General features: G+C 40.6%; 1 protein-coding gene across 1 annotated transcript in view; it reads left to right on the top strand.

The window, feature by feature from the left end:
• Positions 1 to 18,170, top strand: part of LOC126092735 (ornithine decarboxylase-like) — a 116,785-nt gene that overhangs the window by 17,298 nt on the left and 81,317 nt on the right. The window contains exon 4 of the mRNA XM_049908461.1: positions 13,662 to 13,834. Coding sequence (XP_049764418.1) covers positions 13,662 to 13,834 — 173 coding nt within the window. The remainder of the gene's footprint in view (positions 1 to 13,661; positions 13,835 to 18,170) is intronic.

Below are 18,170 nucleotides of genomic sequence, written 5' to 3'. Positions count from 1 at the left end.
CTGATTTCATGCTTTAGACACTACTGGCAGATACCACTGAATTTCCCACCCTCATTATGAGGGTTAAAGAACATACTGCCCGCCTGAAAATTCTGCCTCCATGACCTTACAGCACCTCAAGATTTTTATCCATATAGCACTTGCATATTGCTCCCACATCATGTTCCACATTGCAGGATCCTATATAGGCCTGCACACGGTGCTAAAACACAACACTCATACTTTCAACTAACTTTTCAATAGCAAAACCAAGCACATTATGGATAAACCACTTGCAATTGACATGGGTGCTTCAGGACAATCCATCCAGCACTGACATGATTGCTGCTGATCTCCATGACAATGTGACCATGCATGTCGTGCCCATCACTGACTTTGTGGTAAAGCTTGATGTCAATGGTTTACAATGCAATGACCTGAGCATCAAACTTATAGAAACTCCCTTGTGGACAAAGTTTTAACCCTGTTGCAAGACTGAGAAAGCCACCATTTCACCTATTCTTATACAGTGCTTAACAACATTGACATATGAGCCATCTCATTGCCGCTATCTTCTTAAGGGTTTCTGACCATTACCATCCCTTGAACATCGCTACCCCCTACAGCAACAGTGGTGGAGAATGAGGACAACATACCACAACCTGAGCTCAGTGCAAACTTCTGCTGCCAGTCATCACACCACAATCCCGTTACCAGAACCCTGTACCACATAGGATGCTGACAAGTTATTCTACTCCACATCTTTGACCTGGTTATGTTCTAAGATAGCGTGTTCTATGCTTTCTGATAGAATGGTTGTGTTTGTCTTACCGTGTAATGTTGAAGCAATAAAGAGTTATTATCATTCCATACCATGTCGTATCTTAATTATACCACTCATAGACCATATTGGACAACAGTATTTATATGTCACACTTCTGTAGAATGGATATTCTTTTAACATTAGTAGCACTGTGACAGAAGATTATGCCACAGAGCAGTTCTGGTCTTCAGTCCAAAGAATGGTTTGATGCAGCCCTCCATGCTACTGTGTAAGCCTCTTCATCACTGAGTAACTACTGCACCCTACATCCTTCTGAATCTGCTTCGTGTGTTCATCTCTTGGTCTCCCTCTATGATTTTTGCCCTCCATGCTTCCCTCCAGTACTAAATTGGTGATCTGTTGATGCCTCAGAACATGTCCAACCAACTGATCCCTTCTTCTAGTCAAGTTGTGCCACAATTTCCTCTTCTCCCCAGTTCCATTCAGTAGTTAATCTTTCATTACATGTTCTGTCCTTTAAAAGTTCAGCATTCTTCTGTAGCATCACATTTCAAAAACTTCTATTCTCTTCTTGTCTAGACTGTTTATTATCCATGTTTCATTTCCATACATGGCTACATGGCTTTCAGAAAAGACTTCCACATATTTAAATCTTTACTCGATGTTAACAAATTTATCTTCATCAGAAATGCTTTCCTTGCCATTGCCATTCTACATTTTATATCGTCTTTGCTTCAACCATCATCAATTATTTTGCTACCCAAATATCAGAACTCATCAGCTATGTTAAGTGTCTCATTTCCTAATCTAATTCCCTCAGCATCACATGATTTAATTTGACTACATTCGATTATCCTCATTTTGCTTTTGTTGATGTTCATCTTATATTCTCCTTCCAAGACATTGTGCATTCTGTTCAAATGGTGTTCCAAGTCCTTTGCTGTCTTTGACAGTATTACAGTGTCTATGGGAAACCTCAAGGATTTTATTTCTTCTTCCTGGATTTTACTTCCTACTGCAAATTTTTCTTTTATTTCCTTTACTGCTTGCTCAATATACAGATTGAATAACATCAGAGCAGGCTACAACCCTGTCTCACTCTCTTCTCAACCACTGTTTCCCTTTTGTGCCCCTCAACTCTTATAACTGCCATCTGGTTTCTGTACAAATTGGAAATAGCCTTCCACTCCCTGTGTTTTACATCTACCACCTTCAGGATTTGAGAGTATTCCAGTCAACATTGTCGAAAGCTTTCTCTATAGGTTTGCCTTTCCTAAATCTGTCTTCTAATATAAGTCATAGGTTCAGTATTGCCTCGTATGTTTCTACATTTCTATGGAATCCAAACAGATCTTCCCTGAGGTCAGCTTTTACCAGTTTTTCTATTCGTCTGTAAAGAATTTGTGTTAGTATTTTGCAACTGTGACTTATTAAACTGATAGTTCACTAATTTTAACACTTGTAAGCATCTGCTTTCTTTGGAATTAGAATTGTTGTATTCTTATTGAAGTATGAGGGTAATTCACTTGTCTCATATATCTTACTCACCAGATGGAAGAGTTTTGTCATCGCTGGCTCTCCCAAGGTTATCAGTAGTTCTAACAGAGTGTTGTCTACTCCTGGGTATTGTTCTGACAGATGTTTGTATTCCTTTTCACCTGCTTCATTTACTGCATTATCATAATTTCTCCTTTCATCAATTAAATTCAATATCTCTTGTGTTATCCAAGGATTTCTACTAACCCTAGTCTTTTTACCTACTTGATCCTCTACCACTTTCGCTATTTCATCTCTCAAAGTTACCCCTTCTTCTTCTACTGTATTCCTTTCCCCTGTTCTTGTCAATAATTCCCTAATGCTCCCTCTGAAAGTCTCTACAACCTATGGTTCTTTCAGTTTATGCAGCTCCCATCTCCTTAAAATCATCTTTTTGCAGTTTCCTCAGTTTCAATCTGCAGTTCATAACCAATAAATTGTGATCAGAGTCCATACCTGGCTCTGGAACTGTCTTATGATTTAAAACCTGTTTCCTAAATCTCTGTCATACCATTATATAACACTAGTCAACAGCTATTTTGCATCTGGGATGTGATACATCAACTAGTATGTATTTTGGTATGTAGAATCCGAATATACCTTTCAAAATGTTCTAGCACATACCAGTTTTGAGTTTTTAAAGAATTTTTATTTTTTGTATTCAGTATTTTGCTTTTTGCTGTTCTTCTGTTTTGATGTTTAATTGTTTGTTTTTGATTTGCAGAGGAGAGCTAGAACATCTACAAATAGTCAGTAAATGGTTGGTGTGGTAATCCAGTGGTGTGAAAGAGATCCTCAGTCTGTGTTTCCTGTGAATGGAACGACTTGGTTTGCCATCTAAAACTTTTGAAATGGCAAGCTGAGCTCTTGGGGTCAAGACTGCAACAATGGAACCTTTTAGCTTGAGGGACAAAAATTTCCTGTTTCATCAAGAGGTGCTTCCTTTGCTCAATATTTCAATATGCAGAATTCAGTGTGTGTATGCAGAGATGTCAGTGGTCTGACGATGTGGCTAGGTGTACAACATAATCCCCAGGAGTGGCTACTATTTATTGACTCCATTAAAACCAGCGTGAAAGCAGTACTACTGCGTAACGGCAATGCATTTCCATCAGTAACTTTGGTTTATGCTGTAGACATGAAAGAAACTTATGAATCCATGGTGTTGCTGCTAGAGGCAAACAAATATAAGGATCATAAATGGCAGCTTTGCTGCAATTTAAAAGTTGTTGCACTCCTTACAGGTTTACAGGCTGGATTCATGAAATACTGCTGCTTTTTGTGACTTTGGGACAGCCGTGACACCAAGAGCCACTATACAGTCAAGGAATGGCCTATAAGGAAGTCATATGTTCCTGGAAATGTAAATGTGAACAATACCCCATTGGTTGAACCTGATAAAATTTTGCCTCCCCTTCATATCAAGTTGGGCCTTATCATGAATTTTGTAAAAGCTCTTGATAAAGGAGGTGAGGCTTTCAATCACTTCAAAGAAAAGTTTCCCAAATTAAGTGAGACAAAGCTGAAAGATGGTATATTTGTTGGACCACAGATAATGAAATTGCTGAAAGATCCAACCTTTGATACCAAACTCACAGATGCCCAATTGGTTGCTTGGTCTTCTTTTAAAGCAATCGTGAAGGGCTTTTTGGGTAACAGAAAAGACAAAAACTATGTTACCATTGTGAATGATCTGTTGGACAACCATAAGAACATTGGGTGTAGAATGTCACTTAAAATTCACTTTTTACATTCTCGCCTTGATTTCTTCCCAGAAAATTTGGGAGCCATAAGTGATGAGCATGGTGAACACTTTCACCATGACATTTTTACCATGGAACACCATTACCAAGGCCATTGGAACCCTTTGATGATCGGGGACCACTGCTTGGGTCTTGTTAGGGACAGTGAGGAAACAGCAAACAAAAGAAGAGCTCCATCGTCACATTTTTCGAAAACCAGAGATGATTAAAAGTGAAAATATCTTCTGAAGTAATTTGGATGTTTTATTGGCATCATGATACATACAAAATAGTATTGATTTCAAATGTTCTGAATATATATTTTTGTTTGACTTAATAGTGTCAATTTTCACTATTACCATTTTCTATTCTGCTGTGTATCTAGTAAATGTGATGTCATAGAGAAAAACTGATTTTACCAGTGTATTCAGCACCCTGAAATTAGATAAATCCACCCATTTACAAACTAGATGCAGAAAAAAAGTTTAAATTTGTTAGCTAGTGTAATCAGTTTAAATCTTCTGGTGTCTCCAGGTCTCTTCCACATATACAGCCGTCTTTCATGATTCTTAAACCAATTGTTTGTGATGATTAAGCTATGCTCTGTGCAAAATTTACCAGGCAGCTTCCTCTTTCATTCCTTACCCCCCAATCCACATTCATCTACTGTTTTTACTTCTCTTCCTTCCCCTGCTATAGAATTCCAGTCCCCCATGACTATTAAATTTTGTCTCCCTTAACTTTCTGAATAATTTCTTTTATCTCATCATACATTTCTTAATCTCTTCATCATATGCAGAGCTAGTTGGCATATAAACTTGCACTACTAGGCATGGGCTTTGTGTCTGTCTTGGCAACAATAATGCGTTCAATATGCTGTTTGTAGTAGCTTATCAACTTTCCTATTTTCTTATTCGTAATTAAACCTACTTCTGCATTACCCCTATTTGATTTTGTATTTATAACCCTGTATTCACCTGACCAGAAGTCATGTTCCTCCTGCCTCCGAATTTAACTACACTACTGGCCATTAAAATTGCTACACCATGAAGATGATGTGCTACAGACGCGAAATTTATCCGACAGGAAGAAGAAGTTGTGATATGCAAATGATTAGCTTTTCAGAGCATTCACACAAGGTTGGTGCCAGTGGTGACACCTACAACGTGCTGACATGAGGAAAGTTTCCAACCAATTTCTCATACACAAACAGCAGTTGACCAGCTTTACATGGTGAAATGTTGTGATGCCTCATGTAAGGAGGAGAAATGCGTATCATCACGTTTCTGACTTTGATAAAGGTCAGATTGTAGCCTATCGCGATTGCAGTTTATCGTATCACGACATTGCTGCTCACGTTGGTTGAGAACCAATGACTGTTAGCAGAATATGGAATCGGTGGATTCAGGAGGGTAATACGGAATGCCGTGCTGGATCCCAATGGCCTCGTATCACTAGCAGTTGAGATGACAGGCATCTTATCCACATGGCTGTAATGGATTGTGCAGCCACATCTCAATCCCTGAGTCAACAGATGGGGACATCTGCAAGATAACAACCATCTGCACAAACAGTTTGATGACATTTGCAGCAGCATGGACTATCAGCTCGGAGACCATGGCTGCGGTTACCCTTGACGCTACATCACAGACAGGAGCACCTGCGATGGTGTACTCAATGAAGAACCTGGGTGCACAAATGGCAAAACATCATTTTTTCGGATGAATCCAGGTTCTGTTTACAGCATCATCATGGTTGCATCCGTGTTTGGTGACATCGCGGTGAACGCACATTGGAAGCATGTATTCGTCATTGCCATACTGGTGTATCACCCGGCGTGATGGTATGGGGTGCCATTGGTTACATGTCTCGGTCACCTCTTGTTCGCATTGACGGCACTTTGAATAGTGGACATTACATTTCAGATGTGTTATGATCCGTGGCCCTACCCTTCATTCAGTCCCTACGAAACCCTACATTTCAGCAGGATAATGCATGACTGCGTGTTGCAGGTCCTGTACAGGCCTTTCTGGATACAGAAAATGTTTGACTGCTGCCCTGGCCAGCACATTCTCCAGATCTCTCACCAATTGTAAACTTCTGGTCAATGGTGGCCGAGCAACTGGCTCATCACAATACGCCAGTCAATACTCTTGATGAACTGTGGTATCGTGTTGAAGCTGCATGCCATCCAAGCTCTGTTTGACTCAATACCCAGGCATATCAAGGCTGTTATTACGGCCAGAGGTGGTTGTTCTGGGTACTGATTTCTCAGGATCTATGCACCCAAACTGTGTGAAAATGTAATCACATGTCAGTTCTAATATAATATATTTGTTCAGTGAATACCCATTTATCACCTGCATTTCTTCTTGGTGTAGCAGTTTTAATGGCCAGTAGTGTAGTTCCCACTATATCTGTCTTTAACCTATCCATTTCCCTTTTTAAATTTTCTAACCTGTCTGCCTGATTAAAGGATCTGACATTCCACGCTCCAATCTGTAGAACACCAGTTTTGTTTCTCCTGATTACGATGTCCTTCTGACTAGTCGACACCCGGAGATCAGAATGGGGGATTATTTTACCTCTGGGATATTTTACCCAAGAGGATGCCATCATCATTTAACCATACAGTAAAGATGCCTGCCCTTAGGAAAAATTACAGCTGTTTTATTTAATTGTATGGCTAGGGCCCCCCACTGTGCAGGCTGTTTGCCAGGTGTCGGTCTTTCAATTTGACGCCACTTCGGCAACCTGCAGTCGATGAGGATGACAGGATGATGATGAGGATAGCACAACACCCAGTCCCTGGGTGGAGAAAATTCCCCATCCTGGAATCGAACCAGGATCCAGAAGACTGAGAATCCATCACGCTGACCATTCAGCTACCGGGGGCATACATTACTGCTATCTGGCCTTGTAACATCAACTAAAACAGCATAGCTGTGCTGGTACTGCGAACGGCTGAAGGCAAGCAGAAATTACAGCTGTAGTTTCCAGTTGCTTTCAGCTGTTAGCAGTACCAGCACAGTGATGATGTTTTGGTTGATGTTACAAGGCCAGATGAGTCAACCGTCCAGGCTGTTGCCCCTACAACTACTGAAAATGCTACTGCCACCCTGCAGGAACCACCCGTTTGTCTGGCCTTTAAACAGATACCCCTCCATTGTGATTGCACCTATGGTTCAGGGGATGGAGGCCACAGGGAAATACTGAATAAAAATATGTAAATCATTGTAAAACTGCCATCAGCAGACAAGCACAGGGACAGAGATTTTTGAATATAGACCAGGGAGAGCTGAAATTCTTGATTAACTTACCTGCATGATGCTGATACTTCAGTTTGATATCCATCTGAATGCCTAGGATTTTCACGTGGCTGTATCGTGATGTTGTGGAATGACTATTTTATTAATAGGTAGCTGTTCTTCTGTTGGTCAGGATGGTGTGGCTGCTCCTCATCTAGGCATTTCAGGTTCAAACAGTGGTTATTGCAGTTAGTATCCAGTCAGCAATACACCAGCTGTTGTGTCAAATTGTTATTAACATCATGTTGATGGAACCAAATAGGTATCTACTTCCTGCAAGCATTATCTGATGTTCACCCCTAGAATACTGGGAGTGAATCAGCAGCAGGAAATCAGTCACAGTGAGAAACCCAAGGATCCAGCTGGGAAACAGAGTTAGGTTGGTAGTATCTTAGGCAGTGCTGCATCGGATGTTTGCTGACATGGAATGATTATAGCTGCCTGACATTTCCATGACTTGCAGCTGTACAATACTGATGTCTGAAATTGTAATGTTGTGGGCAGCAGTGAGTCAGGGTGACACCAAGCCCTGAATCTTGACTTAGGCCTGGCAGTAGAAAAATCAATGTCAGATGCCTAGCAGAGGCCAAACAGTTGGATTATCTGATTTCACAGTTACCAAACTGCTTAATCGCAATTTCTGCCAAACAATCAATGCATGTCAGCTGTCCAGATACAGCATCAGCAGTGTGTAACAGAATGATACATGCTCTGGTGGCTGGATGGCTGCACATAAATAGATTATTTTGCTTATGTTGGCTGCTAAATCACATATTGGTAGCTGTGACATTGCTAATTTGGTGCCCTGTATGATGGTTTACTTCAATGCCATTGTGATACTGGTGGCTGTCGGTGCACTGGCAAGCTTTAAGACAACTCCAGGGACTAAAAGTGTGTCATACTATCAAGCTGCTGGATGAAGTTTCATTTAATGAGAGTCCAGTCCCAGGGCTGGGTGAGCTACTTGCACTCAGCACTAGACAATGGGCAAGGGTCATGCAAGGGTCCTTGCTGGAATGCAGAACCATTCATAGCTTATTGAAACAATATTAAAAGCCTATCACTTCATTGCAACTCATGTGGCTACACTCGCACGTCACAGTGTGGCTGCAGCACATCTTTTGGCAAGTGGTACGGAAGGCTCATGGGGTGTGGAGGCCGCTGGCAGACAGTGAGTGGCCACGAGTTACATGATGGTGATGTTGCACCCCAGAATTCTAATATCACCTGGCCAGCTAACAGCAAGTAACCCAGTTCTGAAAGTGGTGGCAGCTGATGAGTGGTGTCAGTGGCTCTGGAGAAGGCCAGAACACTTGCAGAGGATGCTCCAAGTAACCCACTTCCTACTAGGAGAAATGGCATTACTCCATGCTCAGTGTAGTGTTTGTGGCCTGTAACCTCATGGAAACCTCTCTCAACTTTTGGTATGTTCTTCTGTAACCTTGGAAACACAACTGTGTCACTGAGGTACGCCAAACATTTGCAAAATTTTAAGCCTGAAATATTGGTGGTCCATTCCTTAACCAAAATGGCATCCTTCACAATTGCCAGCGTCCTCAAGTAACTGTGAATGCTGGCATTGGTCTGATGGTATCCATTCCTTAACCTGTGATAGAGATGTACCGTCACTGATGTAAGTTATCAATATTTGATATGGGTTACTCATTGATTACTGTTATACTATTCAGATGCCACTAGTCATACCAGAATCTATATTTTTTGAAACCTTCTCTTGATTTTTTGGTCATGGTCACACTGTGGACTAGTGCTCTCCTCTATTATTCCATCAGCTAACTGTTAATTATTTAGTGAAATCATCCATAATTGCCTCTAAATGCCAAGATATATGATATGGTTTGTGATACACTAGTGCTTCAGTCCCTGTTGTAACTCAGTGTTGCATTATGGGCAATGCTGGTGATGGACCCTGAGGATAAAACAAGTCCCTGAACTCAAGTAATAACTTCTCATTCTCTACCCTTTCTATCCCTCACCACCCTTTTTCCATAATGCAGCTTTAGCAGTGATATGTGGCTGCCCATGTTTCATACTTCATGTCTCCCAGTCATTCTCCTCCAGGACATCAAAATTGCTACTAACAGTCTCTTTGTTAGGCTTACTTCATCAGCAGCAAAGTATCCAAGATGTCACTTTCTCACCATCCCATTTCCCTACAATGCTTCTACTAACAAAGAACATGATGCTTCCAATACATGGTTTTTCTCTAGTGGCTCTGTTATGCACAACATATCAACAGGAAACTCTGCTCTCACATTCATCTAAAGCAACTTTCCTGTGTCCTCCAGCACAGTATCATGCAAATCAAATTTCAGTGTTTTTGTACACAGTTCAATTGATTTGTACTTTAAGACAGATTAATCTTGCACAGTACTTCACTGGGGATAACTTTCCCCTAATGACCTCACATCACTGTCCCTCACCCAATGCAACCTACAACACAGTAAGTCTAATCATTACTGATCCACATTGTAGGCCTAGTCTGTTTTGTAATGTCTAAATAGTACTGTTACCTTAACTGGTGCGCTGACACCATGCCCTAACTGGCTTCCAGTAGGTTAGGTAGTGCTACATTGCTATGCTTCCACAGTAGTGCCCAAAAACAGTGATGGTATTGCACTTATTTTGGTGTCAGTTGGTCACTTTAGTTGTCTGTATCTGCATAATATGTGTTTTTGTTGTATTCAGAGTTATCAGTTTGCTGTGAAACAGTTCTCACAATGTTTAAACATTCTCCTGGCTGTGTTTGGTGTGAATGTTTTTTGACCTCTTGTCAGTATATTTGTGTTATTAAGAAACATCACATTTTGTAAGTCAAGAACATCAGTGTGTCAAGCACTGATCTTTGCAGAACACCAAATTTTTTCTGCTCCTCATTTACTATCATTCCTGTCATATATGCTGTTTATATGTGACTACACTGACACCAAGTGAGATGGTGCAGTGATTAGCACACTGGACTCGCATTTGTGAGAAAGATGGTTCAAACCCATGTTCATCCATCCTGATTTAGGTTTTCCATGATTTCCTTAAATTGCTTCAGGTAAATGCCAGGATGATTCCATTGAAAGGGCATGGTCGGCATCCTTCCTCATACTTCCCTAATCCGATGGGACCGATTACCTTGCTGTTTTGTCTCATCCCCTAGTTCAACCAACCAACCGACCAACTACACTGATGTAGGCAGAATATACTAAACACTAAAATAGTTTAATTTTCGCAAGTAAAATTCTGTGATCTACATAAATGATGGTCATGGAAAAGTTGTAAAAAAAGTCTGCAGGATTTCCTTCTTATTTAGTTCTAACAGGACTAGGCTTGTGTGATAATGCATTGCTTTCTTTATAGAGATTCCTTACAGGAGTTAAACTAATGATTTATTGAAAGGTTACAATCAGAAAAATGGTTCATTATTATCTTATATGCTAATTCCCAAAACTTTTTAAGAACAGAGGAAGCAAAAAAATGGATATTGCTTCTGCATTTTTCAATCATTTTAGTAAGTAATCTTGACTTATTGACTGGTTAGAAAAATAACTCAAGGAAGCTCTGTGTGTGTGTGTGTGTGTGTGTGTGTGTGTGTGTGGTTGTGAGTGTGTGTGTGTGTGTGTGTGTGTGTGTGTGTGTGTGTGAGAGAGAGAGAGAGAGAGAGAGAGAGAGAGAGAGAGAGAGAGAGAAAGTTTTTGAGTGATTTAATGATTTTTGTGGTCTCTTTAACAGTTGATCTGGCAAGAACGAAGTTTGCTGGTGATGTACACAGTACCTGCCTAAGTAAATCTAATAGATCTGCTTGCAATGGCCCAAGTTTTGTCACTTTTCCCGATTATTGGCAGGAAGAATAAATTGTGTTTAGTGCAACTGACTTGGATTTAATGTGTTTCACTGATGCTATCATCAGAGAGTTGAAGTACCTTGAATGCATGTGTTACATGCTTAATAATTCCTGAAATTGACTTTGCTTTGTTCTTAGACATTTTTTGTGTGCAGAGCATGGTTTTCATCATTCTCAAGACACAGTCAATAATTTTGCATCATTTATTGTATCGCACTTTTAAATATCGCTTAGAGCTAGTTATATGTATTAAACACAGTAAACATGTGTCTTCAAGGTATTTATGTTCGAGATATTCTCCTTCTCTTGGCACCATTGTAAGAATCCCTGATACACTGTAAAGGAAAGTTGGATAACAGATAGTTAATTTGCTCATACTCTGTGTCACATAGTAGTTTAATGTCCATTGTATAGATGTAGATGTAATTGTTGTGATATATATGTTCAACTACAGCAGGAAAGTTTCTTAAAATCACTGTTTTCTTTAGAATTTTATACATGGTGGAGAAAAACAATCTGGTAGTAAGGTCAGAAAAGGGAAAGTGAAATCAAACATAGTTTTCCAAATGATGTAGGTCAAAAATGCACCATTGTGGAGCTACGGCCATAAAATGACAGCCAAACAATGATGAGTGCATGGAAGTTTTTCTGGTATGTGTGTATAGCAATGTTGTTTTGTCAGACTAAACATCTTAAGACTTTTTGATGATGCCACCTATGCAGAAATATTAGAGGTTGGCGGTTGGAGCATCTCCTGGAGAAAAAAAGTAATTTGAGGAAAAGAAGAGTGTTTAAGACTGAATTTCTGTTTTCTTTTTTACCATGTATTGGTTCACATTTACTGATCTAGTACACTTACTAGAATAAAAATTCATGGGTACATTAGCAAAAATTAAAACCTGTGGCCTTTATATATGATTATTAACAGTACAGTGCCTAACAGTACCATGTGTTGACTGTTCTACTGCAAAACTGTTTCAATAGTACAGCTTACTATCTCAAAAAAATTAATTTTGGTGTAGCTGATTAATTTTGGTGTAGCTGATTTAATAGTTTACTCACTAAACATTACAAGAAATTAATGTCTAATGCGTCCGGTCATAGGCAGAAATTTAAAGGAATCTAGATTTGACACTTCAGCTGAAACCAGTATATTTGGCTAATTTAATTATCACAGTAATTGAAGTCTTTAGTATAACAAGTATTACCTGGGAAAAGCTAGATTAAATGCACACATATTAAAGTGTTTTTCACTTATTAGCTATCATTTTATGGCTACAGATAGAATTACTGTGAGAATTTTGAATTAGCTATGCAACATAATCCAGTTATATGAAATCGTTGATGGAATCCCACGTGGGTGTAATTGCCATAACTGGCCACTTAACTGCATAAAGACAATCAAACAAATTATTGTTCATTAATGTTAGAACAATTTTTACATGTTATTTTCCTTTCAACAATGATTTTAATCACAAAATTACATGCAATGATTGCTACTGTAATAAGTGGGAATTTTGTTTGTTAATTCACATTATTGATAAGATTACATTTGACCACTGATTGAATTTGTTCAAAAGAATGTGTTAATTAATCTACTGAAATATTATGTGCTTTATAGTTCATGAAGGATACTTATGTCAACCTTCCTGTTCATTGAGTAACTAGATGTAAAAGGAATTTTAACATAATGAGAGGTTTTTTGGGGGCAATAGCTTTATCAGACTATTTACATAAATAAAAATAAGTATTGTTGACAAATAAAATGTTATGTTATAGAACTGATTCATATTTAAGTATAAAAATGAAGACTTTTCTGGTGAAGTTACTCTGAACTTTTTTGACTTAATTTAAATACTTCATTATTAATTGTAACATCAAATTATCATGTCCTTATTCCATTAATTTTGCAAAAAATTCATAAATTGAAATTAGAACTATTAGCATTACAACCGTCTGCAAAATGCAAATGCAAAAATGAGAATTTGTACAATTCAAAGCTACTTACAGAAAAATTAAACTTGCTAAAAATAATGTTAAATATCTTTGTCTGTGCTCAACCTCACTGTGGACAGGTCCGTCTCATCCAGGAGACAGAGCCCAACCTTCCTTTTTAACCTTCCCCACTATATTCCTCTCTCCTCCTGAAAGGAGGAACTAGTTCTGAAAGCTAGGTAGTATGCCACATTTATTACTATGTGTTTCTCTTCACAGTACTACACATTTTCTCTACTCAAGACATGTACTGGCCAGCAATTCTGCCTCATAATTTGACAATATTGTACTCAAAAACTCTGTGTATCATAAAGATGTTTTTCAACCTTATTGGTAACAAGTGCAACAAGGAATGTTTTAAACCTTTTTTTAAACACATTTTGTGTTTATGGAGGTTCTCTTTTGATTTAAAATTCACAGAATACAGTGTGTGTGGAAATTAACTTTGTCATGTTGGTTTGTTATAGGCTGAAATCAATAAAGTTCTGTCTGTTGGTGTGGATCCAAGTCGCATAATTTTTGCACATCCTGCAAAACCATTATCCCACCTTCGCCATGCAGCAGCTGTAGGTGTTGATCTAATGACTTTTGATGGTGAACGAGAGCTTCACAAAATAAAAAACGTGTTTCCTACTGCAAAGTGAGTAGTTTAGTGGGTAAGAATTGTATTCAATAATTCACTTAGCATAAGGAATAGAAGTTGCGATCACCCTTCATTCAGTAATGTGTAATAATGTATAACCACTTGATGTGGAACACTGAAAAATGTTAATAACTGAAATGCACTTTTCGAGCTGTTCCATTGCTAATGTAAAGTATCAAAAATATCTGTGAGAGGTGCCAGAATGAAAAATGTGTTTCCAATGCACCTGCTTTTTTATTGCTGCTCAGCAAAGATATGGCTCACTGAACAATAAATGACATCTAGGTGGTATGATCTGGTTTATGATTCAGAAACGAAAAATATGTGTATAAGATGCATATTTCCAGTCATTTATTGCCTTCACATCAAACATTGCTACATGTGTTTTTCTGTGGATTTTTGCAGGAGAAGCACTTCTCTTTCTGGCAGAACATATATCATAGTGAAAGTAAACATGTCATCAACTACCGTTCATTGCTGGTGAGTCTTCTGGTTTGTATAGCCATGGTCAAAGAAACTTTTTGGTTCCTGTCGTTTCATCCAGAGCTGCAGTGGACGTTTTGTGGGTGCTGCTGGAGATGATGGGTCTTGCCAAATAACAATTTGGATGCCAGAGAGTGACATAAATACTGTGTAAAATGGGCATGTTCAATTTTACATGTGATCAGAAGAAATAATCCTTCTCAGAGATAAAGCATAGCTATTGATTGTCTCATGTCAGTGATAGAAACTTAGCTATCAGTTCTGCAGAGCCATTGTCTGTACATCATCAAGTTTCATTTGTTCCTATTTTCTGTTAAAATTACCCCCTTGCTTATATACACTCCTGGAAATTGAAATAAGAACACCGTGAATTCATTGTCCCAGGAAGGGGAAACTTTATTGACACATTCCTGGGGTCAGATACATCACATGATCACACTGACAGAACCACAGGCACATAGACACAGGCAACAGAGCATGCACAATGTTGGCACTAGTACAGTGTATATCCACCTTTCGCAGCAATGCAGGCTGCTATTCTCCCATGGAGACGATCGTAGAGATGCTGGATGTAGTCCTGTGGAATGGCTTGCCATGCCATTTCCACCTGGCGCCTCAGTTGGACCAGCGTTCGTGCTGGACGTGCAGACCGCGTGAGACGACGCTTCATCCAGTCCCAAACATGCTCAATGGGGGACAGATCCGGAGATCTTGCTGGCCAGGGTAGTTGACTTACACCTTCTAGAGCACGTTGGGTGGCACGGGATACATACGGACGTGCATTGTCCTGTTGGAACAGCAAGTTCCCTTGCCGGTCTAGGAATGGTAGAACGATGGGTTCGATGACGGTTTGGATGTACCGTGCACTATTCAGTGTCCCCTCGACGATCACCAGTGGTGTACAGCCAGTGTAGGAGATCGCTCCCCACACCATGATGCCGGGTGTTGGCCCTGTGTGCCTCGGTCGTATGCAGTCCTGATTGTGGCGCTCACCTGCACGGCGCCAAACACGCATACGACCATCATTGGCACCAAGGCAGAAGCGACTCTCATCGCTGAAGACGACATGTCTCCATTCGTCCCTCCATTCACGCCACTGGAGGCGGGCTGCACGATGTTGGAGCGTGAGCGGAAGACGGCCTAACGGTGTGCGGGTCCGTAGCCCAGCTTCATGGAGACGGTTGCGAATGGTCCTCGCCGATACCCCAGGAGCAACAGTGTCCCTAATTTGCTGGGAAGTGGCGGTGCGGTCCCCTACGGCACTGCGTAGGATCCTACGGTCTTGGCGTGCATCCGTGCGTCGCTGCGGTCCGGTCCCAGGTCGACGGGCATGTGCACCTTCCGCCGACCACTGGCGACAACATCGATGTACTGTGGAGACCTCACGCCCCACGTGTTGAGCAATTCGGCGGTACGTCCACCCGGCCTCCCGCATGCCCACTATACGCCCTCGCTCAAAGTCCGTCAACTGCACATACGGTTCACGTCCACGCTGTCGTGGCATGCTACCAGTGTTAAAGACTGCGATGGAGCTCCGTATGCCACGGCAAACTGGCTGACACTGATGGCGGCGGTGCACAAATGCTGCGCAGCTACCGCCATTCGACGGCCAACACCGCGGTTCCTGGTGTGTCCGCTGTGCCGTGCGTGTGATCATTGCTTGTACAGCCCTCTCGCAGTGTCCGGAGCAAGTATGGTGGGTCTGACACACCGGTGTCAATGTGTTCTTTTTTCCATTTCCAGGAGTGTATTTTAATGTCTTCTCTATACAACCATGGATAATAGTTTGTCATTGTCAATAAAATTATGATTTCAGAAAACTCCACTTAATGATTTCCTGACTGAAGAGCTTGCTTTGGTACAGTAGATTTTTCTGTTTTCCCTAGTCCACATAGTCCACAGAGACTTTCATGTTCACTTAGTGCTTCTCTCGGTAGCTCCAATGTGTACTCCGAATCCTTATACACCCTACATGCCAACACAGGAGAGCATTTATCCTATACAGACCGGAGTGCTTGACATATTTTCTTAGTTGCTCAGTTACTTTTTGATAAAGGGAACAGAAGCCACCTGAGTTTTATCGTTGTCTTTTGGCCTACTGTTATTTGTTCATGGGTGTTCTTTGCCCGAATACCCATTTTTCTCGAAAACCTGCTTCAAATATTTTAATTTGACATCTGGATGTTTCAGCCCACAAATTCTTTTGGCTCTGTCAAGAGGACTTTTAATGACATCACTCCTTTGTGGAGGATGATGATTGGAGTTCTTATGGAAAAATCTGTCTGTATGCATGACTTTCCAAAACACTTTATGTTTCAACCATCCATCAATCTATCTCATGCCTAAAACATCCAAGAAATATTCCATTTCCATGGTAAACTAAATAATTGGATTTATATCTTTTAGGCAACAAAAGAATTCTTCTAAAGCTTTTCTACCATGTGATCAAACCATGAATGTATCTACCACAAATCAATACCATCGACATGGTTTCTTATTTTCTTTTTCTGGAGATGACTGTTCAAATTTTTCGATGCAAAAATTGTCAATCATAAGACCTAATGGGTTACTCATAAAATTGATCATCCCACTGTAGCCACCTGGGAGTAAGACAGTGTCAAAAGAAAACACCAAAAATTTTCTTGAACCACGACCATACAACCAAGAGACATCTGGTCCTGAAAGCTTTCATTGTACACTACCACTGAATTGCTAAATTTTAATAAAACTTCGCACAAAGTAAGGAGACAGCTAAAGATAAGAAAACAGCCATGCTGTAACGTCCCACAACAAATAGTTCTTTAGTATTGTGGGCAATCTTGTTTATTTTGAATCACTGTAGTATACTTTTGCTTGAATACACTTACGAGAAACTTAGAGACAAAAATCAAGCAATGGAAAACCCAGAATGGAATGTAACAATATCAAGAAAAGGTCAGTGGCTACTCACTGTATAGCAGAGATGCTGAATCACAGATAGGCACAACAAAAACACTGTCACAAAATAAGCTTTTGGCCAACAAGGCCTTTGTCAAAAATAGATAACAGACACACACACACTCATGCAAATGCAACTCACACACACATGACTGCAGTCTCTGGCAGCTGAAGCCACACATGAGCTGCAGCAACAGTGCATGATAGAAGAGGCTACTGGCTGGGGGTAAGGAGGAGGCTGTGGCAGGGAGGGAGAGGGATAGTGGGGTAGGAGTGGGGGACATTGAAGTACTGAGGGGGAGCAAGCAGCGACAAGGTGGAGGCAGGTTAAGTGCAGTTGAATGCAACTGGGATGTTAGACGAAGGGGAGGGGAGAGGGATGGGGTAGAGGCAAAGGAGAGAAATAAAACCACTGGGTGTGTTGGCGGATTAGAGCGGTGTTTAGTGCTCTGGAGTGAGAATAGAGAAGGGGCTGGATGGGTGAGGACAATGACTAATGGAGGTTGAGGCCAGGATATATTGCAAAGAGGATTGCCACCTGCACAATTCAGAAAAGCTGGTGTTGGTGAGTAGGATCCATATGGTGCAGGCTGTGAAGCAGACATTGAAATGAAGAATGAACTCCAGGGAGAAGTTGTGGGATGGGCCTAAGGATTTGAGGAGAGACTGAAGATCCTGCTGGATTTCTGGAATGAGGTCATTGTGAAAAGGTTTGCAGGTGGACTCATCAGACAGCTGGCAGTGTCCTTCTGCCAGGTAATCCAGGCGGTTCAAAACAACAGTGGTGGAGCCTTTGTCTGCAGGTAGGATTATAAGGTTGGGATAAGATTTTAGATGGTGAACTGCAGTTCTTTCCGCTTATGTAAGGGTAGTTTGCATCTTTAGTGATTTGGGGAATGATGTTGAGGCAAGG

The sequence above is a fragment of the Schistocerca cancellata genome, chromosome 7 (genome assembly GCF_023864275.1).
Source record: "Schistocerca cancellata isolate TAMUIC-IGC-003103 chromosome 7, iqSchCanc2.1, whole genome shotgun sequence".
NCBI classification, from domain to species: Eukaryota; Metazoa; Arthropoda; class Insecta; order Orthoptera; family Acrididae; genus Schistocerca; species Schistocerca cancellata.
Note: the sequence above shows the minus strand (reverse complement) of the source record. Positions and strands in the feature narration are given on the sequence as shown.